This window comes from Strongylocentrotus purpuratus, unplaced genomic scaffold (genome assembly GCF_000002235.5).
Source record: "Strongylocentrotus purpuratus isolate Spur 01 unplaced genomic scaffold, Spur_5.0 spur5_scaffold_13, whole genome shotgun sequence".
In the NCBI taxonomy this organism is placed as follows: Eukaryota; Metazoa; Echinodermata; class Echinoidea; order Camarodonta; family Strongylocentrotidae; genus Strongylocentrotus; species Strongylocentrotus purpuratus.
The window spans coordinates 3,702,336-3,718,896 of NW_022145598.1; the positions used below are offsets into that span (position 1 = coordinate 3,702,336).

The window sequence follows — 16,561 nt, forward strand, 5'->3', positions numbered from 1 at the left end:
AACCAATCAGAAGCAAAGATTTCTGTAGCTTATAACAAAAACTTTCATTTGTCACTGATGACAAGTTTTGTGAAATAGGGCCCTGTTGTGTGACTTAAAAGAAAAAATAAACACTCTGGTAGTTTATTACAATTTAGTGGCAGGAAAGATGTGTAAGATATGCCAAAGACCTAGTTCTTGGTAATTATGGTAACTAAAATTTTGTAATTTGAAGGGCATTAACTGCAGGCCAGAATAACTTTTGTGTTTAAAGATAAACTCCAGTTCTGGTAAAAAAAAAAATTTTTAATTCTCACAGAATCAAACGAAACTTACACTGAATGTTCAAGTTTACAAATAAATGACATGTGCCAAACAATTTTGAAGAAAATGTATACTGGTTGAGTAATGAGCATAGAAAGACAAGGAAATTAATGTAGTACTAGCCCCGACACCATGTGTGTTGTCCCATATATAGCTTTCTGTGTACAGTGCTTGTTACTTTACCAAGACTCGGCCAAATTTATTATGATTTTGATGACTCCAGAACCTTGCAGTGCACACCAGTACTTACATGCTACATGATCAACTGTTTCTGATCCTTTCCACACCTTTTCTTTCACAATGCAATCGCATTACCAGAACTCACCTTTATCTTTAATACAATAAGGCTTCTCTGGCTCCAAGCAGATGGCATATTTCCCTATATCTCTTCATTCAGTTCCATTATAACAAAATCATTTATAAAATGCTTTTACATCTATAAGACCGTTTCAAAGCTTCACAGAGTTTAAACAAATTAACATACAACTAGCAAAAGGTAGTGATAATCAATGAATAGGAGAGTTTAGAGAGCCTTCTTAGGAGCATCTAATGAAGGATACTGGTGGACAGATCATGGCAGGTCATTCCACAGTTGTGGTGTAGAGGCCTGAAAAGCATTATCACCAACTTAACTGTTTGTTCTGGGCACATGGGAGTATGGGGCAGTCTGAACTTAATCAAAGGCCAGGGGGTGTTTCACAAAGGTCCTAAGTAGAACTTAACTCTAAGTTGGGCCTAAAAATTATGGAGAGCCATTTGTAGCCTTAAAATGAAATATATTCAAAAGCAGAAATTCAAGTATTTTAGACTTTTCATAAATTCCACATCTCGAAAATGAAATCTCCTTGATATTTGAAAATATGAATGGTTTGAATTAACATCTTATGCCTTTTAAAACAACTTTTACAAAATATTTTCAAAGATGGCAACAGCTTTCCATAATTGTTAAGTCCAACTTAGAGATAAGTTCAACTTAAGATCTTTGTGAAACACCCCCCCCCCCCCCCCCCCCCCCCCCCCCCCCCCCCCGGTCTTGCAGAAGGGTGAGGAATAATGAGAGAGCTGAGATAGGTGGGAGCTTTACCTGGGAAAAACTTGTATACGGGTAATGCCATAAATTAGGGACCCACTTTGTGTCATTTTTGGTATCCCACTTACATAAGGAACCCACACGTATTTGTGGCTCGGAGTAAAGACTTAAAAAGTAGACTGAGATTGTTAAGTGATTCTAGATACGAGGATGCAATATTATCCTTGGAAATCACTTTACAATTTCACTCCACTTTTTAAATCTTTACTCCGAGCCACAAATACCTCGTTATGTAAGTGGGACACCAAAAATGTCACAAAGTGGGTTCCTAATTTATGGAATTACCCACAACAGTCAAGGTCTTGAAAATTATGCGTGGTCTGATTGGCAGCCAATGCAATCGCTTCAGCAAAGATCCTAAAATTAAAGTGATTATTATTGAAGTTTATTCTCCTTTTTTTCAGTCTCCTGCCCATGCTATTGTGACATCACCATCTACGTCAGCCGAAGATATTACGGCCTTCCAAACTGTCCTCGCCCAAGCTGTGGTAAGTTAACTTGTCACATTCATTTCTTTCAATTATGTCTTTAATTTTCTCTTTGATGCTGGAGCATGTGTCATGAAACCTCTGATACTTTATAACACCACAGGAATTAATGATTATAATATTGACAATTTTATAACTGTATATGGTATATAATGTGAAGACAGTAGAAAAGGATATCTTTAGAGAACAGAACAAGCTACAAAAGATAGTGTGGTGGTAAACTGTCCAAAAGAAAGAACATGAGGGAGCTCATGGAAAGGTTGGGTCTGGAAGAAACTGGTGGAAGGGGTTAAGAGAAGTGGATTGAGATGGATGGGTCATGTGTTGAGAAGGGAAGATGATGAACCTGTGACAAGAGCGTGGGATCTGGAAATGGAAAGCATAAGAGAGAAAGGAAGACCAACGTTTTCAAGGAAAGATATGGCAAAAAAAAAGATATTTTAATTCAATTCAATTTCGGTTTTATTGTTTTAAAAAAGAACATGGTAAAAATTCAGAGACTTGTATTGTCATATTTACAGTAATATACAAGAAAACATGAAATAAGGTTATAAAATGTACATTGATATATACTTAGTTCAATAATAACTAGAACAAAGAAAATGACTTTATGCATTAAAAAGATGATAAACAGCAATTATTATATTGTAAGTATCGTCTTGCATGGTGATGTAGATATACAGTAAGCTTGCGGGTGCACCATGTGAGAGAGGGAGGAATGAGGAGTCCTGAAAAGGACTCTCTGTAATCTTTCTTGAGGGTGTGTAGTCCTGAAAAGGACTGTTGGCATAGTCTTCTAATAGCGTTGGTAACGTCGAGCCACTCCCGCCACTCATCCTCTCCTTAGAACTATAAGCTAAGAAAGATAACCAACAGTCTATTTCAAGACTATACCAACAGTCCTTTTCAGGACTACAAACCCTCAAGAAAGATGACAGAGAGTCCTTTTCAGGACTCCTCAATCCTTCCTCTCTCTCTCAAATGTTGCACCTGCAAGCTTACTGTATAAATTATTATATTGGAGAATGATGGTATAGAAAGTAGTAAGGTTGGTCTAAATGAGGAGGAAGCTCCAGACGAGAAGAAGTGTAAGAGGGAAAATGCAGACTTTAATAAATGATGACGATTATAAATTGTATTAATCATATTTATCTTGTAATAAATAAATAAAATTAGGCCAAATAACAAGAATGAAATACTTCTCATCCCCGCCCACCTCCTTTTTGGCCCCACCTCCTTTTTTTTGCTATTCAGGGGGAAAAGAGAAAAAAAGGATGTGATTTACATTATGTTTTAATAGCTTTTAAGTGATACAAATCATTTTTTGTTTTGTTCATACTTTGTATCAGTATACTCACATAGCACAATATCTGTGAACAACTAGGCTTGGCCAGCTACAATAAGCATGGCAGCCATCTTTGAAAAAATGGCAAAATAGTAAACAGTAATGCCCTGCCTCCTTCTTTTTTTGAAAAGTCAGGACGAGAAACACATTATTTTTGTTATTTGGCCTTATGATAACTTATTCTTCTGTAAATCACTTGTAGGCTTTGTTTGGAGATGACAACAATCAGAATGGATTCCTGATGTTTGATTCTGTCGCCTATGGTGGAAATGATTTGCTCTTCAAAGACAGCACACAGAATCTAGCCAACCTTGAATCTGGTTTGACCTACAGGACATACCTAGGAGACTACGCCAACACTATTGATGGTAGGTTACATAAACTTTTCATAATGTTCTGAATGTTGCTTCGTACGTCTAATGTTATCTCCAAGAGCTTTACAAAATAGTCAGGATCCTGGTTAATCGGGATTGAGGCTTGCCTACATACAGTGTTGAAATACATGCAAGATGGGCACTTATCAGATATAAAACTAGTGACTGCAAGATTTGGGTTAAAAAAAACAATATATTTTTATGAACGCACTTTATATTACTTTATATTTCTATAGGTTCGCATCTATAGGCAATAGTACTCAGAAAGCCATCATGAGGGTTTATGATAATTCAATATTACTCTTACATCTTGTTTTTGTCTTTTCCGCTCTCTCTGTCTATCTCTGCTCTATTTTTCTTTCTTTCTCTATGTTATCTCACGCTCTCTCTTCCTCCCTGTCTGTATCTGTCCATCTCTGCTCTTTCTCTCTCTCTCTCTGCTCTCTCTATATCTCTCTCTCTCTCTCTCTCCTCCCCTTTCTCTTTCTCTCTCGATCTCTCTCTATTTCTCTTTCTCTCTCAAGGATTAAAGATGTGTCCAGCAAACTCTCTTAGATGGTGCACAACATCATCAATTGAGAATAAGAAGTGTCGTGACATGAGTGCTGCATTCAAAGGAGCTAACTTAACCCCTCAGATCTCATGCTATGAAGAGACAAGCAAAGGACTCTGTGTGGATAGGATCGTTTGTATGTTATTTCATTTCAATCAACTGGTTCACTTTCAGTCTCTTCATGCATTTAACTTACCGTATTTGCCGGCGTAAAGGCCGCAGTATTTTTGAAAGAGAAAATTTCAAATAGTCAGGGTGCGGCCTTAAAAACAAAAGAGTAAAAAAAAAAAAAAACCTAAGTCAAAACCAGCACGAATTTGCACATATGGGACTAGAAACGGTAAAAAAACTATACCTCTATGGTACAGGACATTTTCAAACATCTTACCGACAATTTTATCTTGCAATGTTGACATGAAGACGAAAATAACTTCCTAAAACAACATTTGCCGCTATATCTTGATCCAAGTTCGTGCTAATGCATTGCAAAAGTAAAGGAAGGGACCGTTTAACAGACCTGCCGCGAAGCATCCATCTGAAGTCGCCATTTTGTTTTTCCATTTCATGCAATTTCGCACTACACCGTACATTGTAACAGTTTGTAAAAAAAAAAATAGTGTTTTAAGAGAAAATTACGATTATTTTGTTTTGTCTGTTTGTTTGTTTGTTCTGTTTTTTTTTTTTTTTTTTTTTTTTTCCCTCTTTGAAATGTCAAAGTTGGGGTGCGGCCTATGCGGCGGTGCGGTCTTATCGCCGGCAAATATGGTACTTCTTTTATATCCCTATAATTACATTCAACATTGTATGGTTTGGCTCAATAACTTCTGATTCAGAGCCCTAAATAGTATTCAAGATGCGCTAGTTAAAATGGCAGAAATGTCTGCACATACTGTCCATTTGTCTTGCATGACCATATTGCTCTTTGAATTTTGAATTTTTCAAAGGAAAAGCTTTAAAATTATTATATTGGCAACAGATTGTTTGAAAATCAATATCGGCCACCTTTTCAACTTTTGACAAAATATCTACCATTGAATATTGTTTTCAACAGTGAAGCATTCAAAAAAATTATTATTATTGTTGCCAATTTGAAGAGCAGCAGGTGATCAACTTTTATGTAGCCCCTAAGAAATTCCTGTCCTTATGCATTGTAATGGATGGACAAACTATAATATAGTGAAGCTAATATACAGAACCACATTGAAAGAATTATTGAATAAAGATAATGAAATAATGACATTTCATCAAAAGTTACAAAGGTTACGGACACAACATGTGTTCATGGAATATAAGAATGAGAAGGGGAACTCGGGTGTAACAGACTTCACTGAAAGAAGGACGTAATAGAAGAGTAGAATGAGGAGGAGGGGGAGTCCAATGCTTTTATGGAACAAATTCAAATTAAAGTCTTGTATTGTTTTGGTCCATCTATTTGTTGTGGAAAAGATTAAATGAATCATTGACTTTCAATTTTCTTGATATACTGCAAGATACTTATGGATACTAAATGTCACTTTGAAGACAACTGTAACATCATGGATACTTCTGCAATTTATTGTTACTTGAACAGCCGGTGATGCTGACGTCGTAACCCTGGACGGAGGTGATCTCTACGCAGGTGGTGACAGGATCGCACCCATCGTCGGGGAGAGCTATGATGTCGGTGGCGACAATCCCGACGCAAGCTACTGGGCTGTGGCTATCGCTCGCAAAGGAACTCAGTTTGGCATGGATGACCTTGCTGGTCGTAAGTCCTGCCACACAGGTATAGGCAAGACATCAGGATGGAATGTGCCTGTAGGTCACTTGATCAAGAATGAACAAATCTTCGTTAATGGTGGCTGTGAGGTACCCAAGGCTGTAGGTAAGTTTGAGCAAAACCAAACCATGACTGGTGATTTTTTTTTTTTTTTGTGAGAAAAATTATCATACTTATTTTATGAAATGAGGAACTTTGTTTGCCTTAGTGCTTTGAGTTATAGCTAACTTTTTGCGATCCTGTTATTGACGGTTGTTCAGATTGTTCTGTCTCGAGCCACAAAGCCATCTGAAATGGTTGATCATGTATTCAATCCATCTTGTCTTTTAGAAGTTGATGAAAGCCTTATTTGGATCTCATTAAAAAAACAATCAAAAGAAGTATTTTGTTCGATTTGGCTTATGATTATTTGTACTTTTTCTTCTACTTTTCTCTTTCATATGTAGTATCCTACTGGGTTGATATTTGTATGTGTAAACATTGTTTCATCTTTTGCACCTAAGTGCCCCTCGATCATTCTTGTTCTAGTGGATTCAGCACCTTACAATTCTTATCTATTATTATTATTATTATTCTAATTATGATTACAGGAGAGTTTTTCTCTGCTGGGAGCTGTGCTCCTGGAGCAAAGACAGACAAGTATGATCCCACCGGGACCAACCCATCCAGCTTGTGCGCCCTGTGTATAGGAACAGGGAATGACAACTGCGTCAGGAATGCAAACGAACCCTACTATGACTACGCTGGTGCATTTAGGTAATGTCTATTTCATGTTTATTTATTTTTTTTTAATTACTTTTGCTAACATAAGCTGTTTCAGGTATCAGTGTATAGCACCAGGCATTATTGCACTTGCCACCTTACATGAGAGTAACACTCCAAAATTCTGCGGTCCTTTACTGCACCGTACTTCAGCCTCTTGCCCTGACTATCCTACATATGTAGGTCAATTTTGTTGATATCTTTCTGAATGGCTTCCATCTGTGACAGTTTCAACAGATAATTGTTGATAGCAGGCCCCCGTCTTACAAAGATTTGCGATTGATCCAAATCAATCGCAAATCCTCCGTTCAATCGCAAGTTTGTAGTCTCCTATTTCTTATGTATATCAATCACAAATAAGTTGCGATTGATATCAACTCTTTGTAAGACGGGGCCATGGTCACACCAGCAGTCCCTGTAAAGAGAGTTCCATATAGGCCATTCATAGTGGTTCACTACAGCTCATATTTGTTTGTTTGTTTTACCTGACTGCTAAGAAAACATGCTTGTAAGTAAGCAGCCAAGGGACCAATGGCTTTTAGTCCTCTCCAAGGGGCTTGGTAATGATAATCAATGCTTACCAGTATACAAATAATACACAGGTGTGAGTGCGTGTGGTCGATGCAGCGCATGAGGGTATTCACTATGGTGCAATAAAATTCTCGAGGCGTAGCCGAGTGTATTTTGTGCCATTGTGAATACCTGAATACCGCTGCATCGCCAAAACGTCACAAACAAAAAACCTGTGTATTATTTGTTTTATAAAATGGGTCTACTATCAAATCTCTTCAGAAAGCAGCTGAAAGTTTGGCTTCTTAGAGGCTGCCATCCTGCAACAGGGTCACTCGTTGCTCGGTAATTGTCATCGCACAAAATTGTATGCAGTGAGCAGGGGCGCGTATTTGTGCGCACACACAGCTAGCTAACTACAGAGGATCGCATGAGAGCAGTGACCTTTGGCAGTGACCTCTTAAACAAACTGTGCAATGCATGGTAAACATCCATTGATTTGCACGCAGCCGTGTGTTATGCTTTTCTGTTGCACACTTTTTGCAAGGCTGATATCACCAAGATGGGTTATTGTTAAAATTAATGCACGCACACGTGATCCATTTTGACGCTTCTCATTGGCTACATTCTTGAATCCATTTTATAAAGGGCACTAAGCGCTTGACTTGGGTTTCGAGCTTGCATGGGACCTCTCTGTTACGAGTCCACTGCTCAATCACTGAGCCATGGGCCTCCTCCCTTTGAGCCATTGAGGCAGCATGTGTTTCCTCTTTCAATCCTCTCAACACACCCATCTTTGCTATTGGATGATATTTTCTGTTCAGTGTGGAGGCAGTATAAATTGCACTGTGTCATAGCTGTTTAAAGCCCCACAGTCAGGCCACTGCACTACTTATAGCTACTTGGGCCCTGAGCAAACAATGTCTAATCAGTGTCTTTCGATCCCCCATGATCCCCTTTTTCTGATTTGATGAGATAACCAACTGTCAGTTACCTTTCAGGGAGGTCCAATCCCTCCTGGCTAAACTAGTGTAGACAGGTTTTAATATAGGATTAATATAGGCATTGATCTTTAATCTTAAAGGGATCGGGTAACTTTGTCTTAGATCCTTTTAAAAAATCCTTGATTTAAGTAATGCTGCAATGATAATTATAAACCTATGTCAGCCAGGAACCCCATGACTTTTACAAGCCGATCGCTTGTCTGATTATCAAGATATTTATGACTGAAAATCGAAATCAAATTTTGCGTTTGCCAAACGGTTTTCATAACACTACAGTCTATTGGGGAAAACGAGTATGGTAAAACTGGTCACTCAAATGTTTTACCTTTTTGAGGCACTTCTTGATTGTTTTGAAGCGCAATTTTTTTAGGGCTTCAATATTTCACCATATCACAGACACTGATAACACGTAGGGACGTGCATCTCACATTTAACATTGATTAACGTTCCCTTAATGAAACTTGACACTTTGCAGATGCCTGGCAGATCAGGCTGGTGATGTTGCGTTCGTGAAGCACACGACCGTTCCCGACAACACGGATGGAAACGGCGCAGAGGACTGGAGTACGAACCTGAATAGTGCAGATTATGAACTCCTGTGTGCGGACAACACTCGCATGCCCATAACAGCATGGGAGACATGTAACCTGGCAAAGGTTCCATCGCATGCAGTAGTGACCAGCAGCACCAAAACAACTGCTCAGAAACAAGAGATAGCCCGTCTCCTACTTGACGGTCAGGTGAGAAAAACAGAGTGATCAGATTTAAAAAAAAAAAAATTAAACAGCACCTTTTCGACTTTTAGTAGAAACGTTGTTTATGTTATACATATGTTAGTAATTTTATTGCCCCCAAAAATGGAAATTTTTCCTTCACCAACAGTAACATTTCTTAGAATATTGGCTTAGGTATCCTAGCAAATAAAGTGGTATGAAAAGACGTGTCTAGAACGCAAACTGCAAAACTGTTCAAAATCGAAGTTTATCACACAGAGGAAGAACAACAATGTTAGGATATGGAGCTGGTATGTATATACCATCTCAATGAGGATTTATGTTAGCTCAATCTTCATTCAGGTATGTCATAAAAGAATGTTTAAGTAACAGACATAACTATAACTATTGTGCATTTTGGATTCTGGACGTGTCTCTTCATGCCTCTACATTTCTCTATTAAGCAGGCCTGATAAAAACCCGATTTAAATCGGGTTCCCATTTTTTTTATTTTTTCCTGATTTTTTCCTGATTTTTCCGACTTCCCCCTTATTTTCTCTATTCTTCCTTATTTTGTCCTATTTTTTTTCCAAATTTTCCCATATTTTTCCCAATTTTCTTACTCGTAAGGGGGGAAAGTTGTTAGATGCCATTTTTTCCCCGCGAATCCTCTCTTCTTTTTTTTTACTCAAGGGGGGCGTGGTTGAGGGGAAAACAAAAAACCTATTTTTTTTTTAGTGCTCACTATTACCCCTGATTAAGGCTAGCTATTGATGATTGTACTTTGCCATTCTCTTTAGGAACAATTCGGCAGTGACTCTGGCGCTGTCTTCAAAATGTTTGACTCCCAGGCCTACAGCGACACTGACCTCCTCTTCAAAGACTCGACTGAGATGCTGGTCGATGTTGGCACTCAGGATACAACTGAGAAGTGGCTTAGCCCGGAGTATGTGCAGGACCTGGACGCCATCTCCTGTAGTACGACAGGAGGAGGAGCTACCAGGACTGTCCAGACATCCATGGTCCTCGTGATGATGGCGTTCCTGATCCAGATGGTCTGGTTCGGGGTGTTGTCTCGCAAGTAAACCGGTATAGAAGGTCGGGAGTAGGCTGGAGTTTAATGCATGCTAGATGCTCACAGAGGGCGTCTATTCATGTAGACATACCAGTTAATAATGAAAGCCTGCTCCTGGCCGTGTAGTTTCACAATCCTTATTTAGCCGTCGACATAAGAAGTGTCACCCTATATAAGCCTTAGCTTAATGGATGATAGTCGACATGAGTCTATGTCACTTTCAGCAGACCTTACCTGACCCGATATGACTCCTCCAGTGAAATGAATCGCAAGCAGAAACTGCATGTCCACGATCCCTATATGGATGTTCTGTGGATATTTACAATTTCTTTTGTAAAGCATTCCTGTTTTGTTCAAAGAAACATTCATTTCACATAATGGACTTCTGGAACAGTTTCTGTTCAATAGTCCCTTGTCTCTTCATGTATTTTTGTGTGTTTCTTTGCTTTCTATCTTTTCCAATCTTTGAATATAATTAAGCTTGTTAAGCTCTTTTCAACGAGTAATTATATCTTTTTTCTCTCATTTTAATTTGGTGGTATTCATTGCGTAGCATTGTAGTTGAATTTATGATTCATTTTCATTTGATTTCTTATTCATGTAGTATTATTCATTTCCGAATTATTAGACAAGTATTTGAGTCTCTCCTTGTAAAGGTGATATCTTATCTAAAGATTCATACAATGTCTTAAGTATCCCATGGCAGTTGTTCCTAACATTCTGGATCAAAAAGGAGACGCTTTCCTGCTATGATGTAAGGTCTGATGAAAGTGTTTATAGTATGTATATCATATTAATCAAGACTGCATGTGAAAATATATTTACTCACTTGTGTTTTTTTTTTCAATTTAATAAAGAATGATTGTAACATGCATAACTACTGCATATGAAGTATGTCAAAATTTCCTATGATGTTGTGAAACGTATGTACTCTGAAATATATATATAAGAAGAATGATTAATCATGTGTGCAGTACATATAACGAGACCCATTAATCAAAGTGCATTGATTTATTAGTGCATGAGTGATGTACGCCAATGACTTATATGTATGCAGTATATGAACGCTGTTCTTTGAATTGAGATTTTAGAAAATGAGCCAGGTTTTCTTTGTCAGTTTAGTTTGAGACATTCATTATTCAGCATTTTATTTTCCTTTTAGTACCATGCAAAATCAGATGCATTGCCAAGGGTTTTTGACTACAGGTGTATTGAAAAATTGCAATCCTTATGTACAGCTTATTTTCAATGGGGTTAAATGAGAAAATCTTCCCAACTCATAAATGTCGACCAGTTATCGTCAATTGGGTGATAAAAGAGAAGGCTAATCGTTTGCAATACAATTTCCCTACGTTTCATTTGTTTTAAAATGGAGAATATAACACTTTCAATGTATGAAACTCCCAGGATGATATTCCACCATTAAAGCACTAACTAAACTTTCCTGAAATAAATTTATGCCATTGGACTTGAAACTACATGTATTTTTTTGTAAATTGATAAACATTGTTGTAATATTCATAAGATGTCAAATGCTGTATTTTTTTACCAAATAAAAGTGCTTGGAAGAAGCAGTATTAGAAATACTCGCTTCCTTGCACTCTAAACCGTCATACAGGGCAATTTTTGCCATATTTTTATATAATATTTTTAATGTTTTTTTTATACAACATTTACTGAATATTTTATGTATTTTGCTTAGCAAGTTGCAGTGGCAGGACCATTCACTTGTAGCGTGAAATACTACAGGGTTTCCGGTTTAATACTTAGAAAAAGAATATAACATTGCATTTGTTCATTTAAAAGAAGAGCCTTGTGACTATAACTTTATACATTGAATACTCCTGTACCACAAAAAATGTGATTGAAAAAAGAAAAACCATACTTGTTTAGTGCTGTATGCCATTTTGTACATGGTAATGTGGATACACAAAATCATCCATGTTCTTTCAATAGCCTTCAGACTGACTATGCTGCAAATGTTAGGAAAAAATAACCCTCTAGCTTCACAGGTCTTACAGTACATGAAACCATTACATGTACTTTGTTCTATGGATCCAAGATTTTTTCTGACTTGTTAGTCAATTACAGATCGATCAAGTGATCTTTACTGGGTGTAAGCCACAAATATGTTTAAACAAATCACACATTGTACTTTAAAAAATATGGAATGGTAGATAAGGAATAAAGATACATGTAAATCAACATTGTGCCTTATTAACACAAAGATATGTTTATGTGAAGGGGTTGCATGTGCATGTATTAAAATGAGCTGTTTATGCTATGTCAGGAGATAGATAGCAGGGGAATAAATGCCTTAGTCTTAGCTGTAGGAGAAAATAAATTGTATCTTTCAGGGTGATACCCAGCCAGGGTATTTTGTTAAAAAAACAGTAAAATTATATTTTCATAGGCTGATAGTTGGATGCAGTGGCAGGCCATTCACCATCTACGACTTTTGTAAGAAAAGAAATATATTTTCTGTGATTGCTGTACTTCTGTATTTCATATTTCCCCGTGTAGTCCCATCAATACAGTTTGATGTTAGAACATGCAATAGGGGTTTTAAAAGGTGGACAATATTCATGTTATATAATCTGTGATCATATTTCTTGTGGACAAAAATGGGCTCCTTTTTAATGTCTCCCAGAAAATAAATCTGAGATAAAATGAGAGATGTAGAACACAATCATGAAGAAAATACTCTTTGCAAATGAAACCCAAATACCTATGCTGCATTGCGTGATAAAGTTTGTATGGTACATAGTGATACTTTCTTTACTTTTTTCCTCTAATTCATATGAAAATTTGCTCTTTTGTTTACATTTAGTTTTATCATGGTGATTCGTAGGTACTGCTTATCAGTATTTCTTTCATTTTTCCCCCACTTCTGTGTTTTCTAGCTTCTGTTTTTTGTTGTGAGTAAGATCTCAATAAATCTCTGTTCTGCAATTTAATAAAGTCTCATTTGTGGATTTGTTGCACCATATGAATTGTAAATATCTCACTAGCACCCCTGACAAGGTAAATATATAAGACGGACATAAGCTGGAGTATGTGGGGGATAACTAAGAATGAAGAAAGAGAGAATGAGGGATAACAAATAAAAGAGAGAGGGGGTATACCGAGGCATGTGTATATAGAGGGAGAGAGATATATAGAAAGAGACAGAGAATGAGGGATAACGAATGAGAGAGGGGGTATACCGAGGCATGTGTATATAGAGGGAGAGAGATATATAGAAAGAGACAGAGAATGAGGGATAACGAATGAGAGAGGGGGTATACCGAGGCATGTGTATATAGAGGGAGAGAGATATATAGAAAGAGACGGAGAATGAGGGATAACAAATGAGAGAGAGGGGGTATAAGGAGCATGTGTATATAGAGGGAGAGAGATATATAGAAAGAGACAGAGAATGAGGGATAACGAATGAGAGAGAGGGGGTATAAGGAGCATGTGTATATAGAGGGAGAGAGATATATAGAAAGAGACAGAGAATGAGGGATAACGAATGAGAGAGAAAGGGGGGTATAAGGAGCGATGTGTATATAGAGGGAGAGAGATATATAGAACGAGACAGAGAATGAGGGATAACGAATGAGAGAGAGGAGGTATAAGGAGCATGTGTATATAGAGGGAGAGAGATATATAGAAAGAGACGGAGAATGAGGGATAACAAATAAGAGAGAGGGGGTATAAGGAGCATGTGTATATAGAGGGAGAGAGATATATAGAAAGAGACAGAGAATGAGGGATAACGAATGAGAGAGAGGGGGTATAAGGAGCATGTGTATATAGAGGGAGAGAGATATATAGAAAGAGACAGAGAATGAGGGATAACGAATGAGAGAGAAAGGGGGGTATAAGGAGCGATGTGTATATAGAGGGAGAGAGATATATAGAAAGAGACAGAGAATGAGGGATAACAAATGAGAGAGAGGAGGTATAAGGAGCATGTGTATATAGAGGGAGAGAGATATATAGAAAGAGACAGAGAATGAGGGATAACAAATGAGAGAGAGGGGGTATAAGGAGCATGTGTATATAGAGGGAGAGAGATATATAGAAAGAGACAGAGAATGAGGGATAACGAATGAGAGAGAGGGGGTATAAGGAGCATGTGTATATAGAGGGAGAGAGATATATAGAAAGAGACAGAGAATGAGGGATAACGAATGAGAGAGAGGGGGTATAAGGAGCATGTGTATATAGAGGGAGAGAGATATATAGAAAGAGACAGAGAATGAGGGATAACGAATGAGAGAGAGGGGGTATAAGGAGCATGTGTATATAGAGGGAGGGAGATATATAGAAAGAGACAGAGAATGAGGGATAACGAATGAGAGAGAGGGGGTATAAGGAGCATGTGTATATAGAGGGAGGGAGATATATAGAAAGAGACAGAGAATGAGGGATAACAAATGAGAAAGAGGAGGTATAAGGAGCATGTGTATATAAAGGGAGGGAGATATATAGAACGAGACAGAGAATGAGGGATAACGAATGAGAGAGAGGGGGTATAAGGAGCATGTGTATATAGAGGGAGGGAGATATATAGAACGAGACAGAGAATGAGGGATAACGAATGAGAAAGAGGAGGTATAAGGAGCATGTGTATATAGAGGGAGGGAGATATATTGAACGAGACAGAGAATGAGGGATAACAAATGAGAGAGAGGGGGTATAAGGAGCATGTGTATATAGAGGGAGGGAGATATATAGAAAGAGACAGAGAATGAGGGATAACGAATGAGAGAGGGGGTATAAGGAGCATGTGTATATAGAGGGAGGGAGATATATAGAACGAGACAGAGAATGAGGGATAACGAATGAGAGAGGGGGTATAAGGAGCATGTGTATATATAGAAAGAGACAGAGAATGAGGGATAACGAATGAGAGAGAGGGGGTATAAGGAGCATGTGTAATATAGAGGGAGAGAGATATATAGAACGAGACAGAGAATGAGGGACAACGAATGAGAGAGGGGGTATAAGGAGCATGTGTATATAGAGGGAGGGAGATATATAGAAAGAGACAGAGAATGAGGGATAACGAATGAGAAAGAGGAGGTATAAGGAGCGATGTGTATACAGAGGGAGAGAGATATTATAATATATAGAACGAGACAGAGAATGAGGGATAACAAATGAGAAAGAGGAGGTATAAGGAGCGATGTGTATACAGAGGGAGAGAGATATATAGAACGAGACAGAGAATGAGGGATAACGAATGAGAGAGAGGGGGTATAAGGAGCATGTGTATATAGAGGGAGAGAGAAATATAGAAAGAGACAGAGAATGAGGGATAACAAATGAGAGAGAGAGGGTATAAGGAGCGATGTGTATATAGAGGGAGGGAGATATATAGAAAGAGACAGAGAATGAGGGATAACACATGAGAGAGAGAGGGTATAAGGAGCGATGTGTATATAGAGGGAGAGATATATAGAAAGAGACAGAGAATGAGGGATAACAAATGAGAGAGAGAGGGTATAAGGAGCGATGTGTATATAGAGGGAGGGAGATATATAGAAAGAGACAGAGAATGAGGGATAACACATGAGAGAGAAAGGGGGGTATAAGGAGCGATGTGTACATAGAGGGAGAGAGATATATAGAAAGAGACATTAAATGAGAGAAATAGAGGTAGAAAGAAAGAAAGATATATAAAGAATAATGAAAAGAAACAAAAAGAGAGAGAGACAGAAAGGAATATATATAAAATAGAGAGAGTGATAATGATGGCATATTCTGGGTGCTCGCTGCTCTACTACGGTACACATCTCACAGCATTCAATACCAATGTACAGTCTACATTGAGAGAAGACATTGTAAGACCTCCATGAGAAGGCTACACACAGAAATCTTTGAGGAATAATTTATTGTTCAGTAAATAACTGATAAAATATACTGACAGATATAAATATAATTACATGTACATTCTTCTATGGAAAATTTCAAACCAAGGCACTTGCTCCCACCCTCCACTCAAATCAGTTACAGAAATATTGTCTGAAGTAGCTGTAACATACTAGTACATGTGAAGAATTATTTATTACACTTCGGAGCCGTACAATAGGAGCACTGCACTATTGCAGTTTTGTATGTATTACTTAACCTTTATTCAAGTAAATTGTGAGAATGTTTGAATATTTAAAAATACCTTCCTATAAAAAAAAAAAACAGCAATCCCTGTGCTTACACATAAATATCAACATGTCCATTTTATATTTCTTTATATACAGTATGTACCCAAGGAGGGCCGGAGAATGGATTCAACTAGACATTTGTTTTTCCTGGTTATATATTAGATGCCCCAACTATGCATCTCACCAATGTCCCTATAATCATATAACATTTTCAGAAAGACCAAAAATCATGCACATGATAACAAAACACCATATTAGTATTAAAAAAGAATACATGTATTACTGGTTGTATTTGAGGTGTGACGGCAGAGGTAGAGCATTGTCTTATAAACAGGAGGTTCTGGGTTTAAAACCAAGTTGATGCGCTAGTGCCCTTTGTAAAGCATTAATCCTCATTAACAAGTCCTTCAGAGAGGACTTAACGCTGTCTGTC

The 16,561-nt window shown here is 37.7% G+C and overlaps 1 protein-coding gene across 1 annotated transcript in view; it reads left to right on the plus strand.

The window, feature by feature from the left end:
• The window catches only part of LOC581063 (melanotransferrin), a 39,198-nt gene extending 26,265 nt beyond the window's left edge, over positions 1 to 12,933 (plus strand). Inside the window, exons 7-13 of the mRNA XM_030982726.1 lie at positions 1,798 to 1,881; positions 3,429 to 3,594; positions 4,125 to 4,289; positions 5,724 to 6,017; positions 6,503 to 6,668; positions 8,664 to 8,928; positions 9,702 to 12,933. Of these exons, the coding sequence (XP_030838586.1) occupies positions 1,798 to 1,881; positions 3,429 to 3,594; positions 4,125 to 4,289; positions 5,724 to 6,017; positions 6,503 to 6,668; positions 8,664 to 8,928; positions 9,702 to 9,986 (1,425 nt within the window). The 3' untranslated portion in view covers positions 9,987 to 12,933. The remainder of the gene's footprint in view (positions 1 to 1,797; positions 1,882 to 3,428; positions 3,595 to 4,124; positions 4,290 to 5,723; positions 6,018 to 6,502; positions 6,669 to 8,663; positions 8,929 to 9,701) is intronic.
• Positions 12,934 to 16,561: the final 3,628 nt, after the last annotated feature.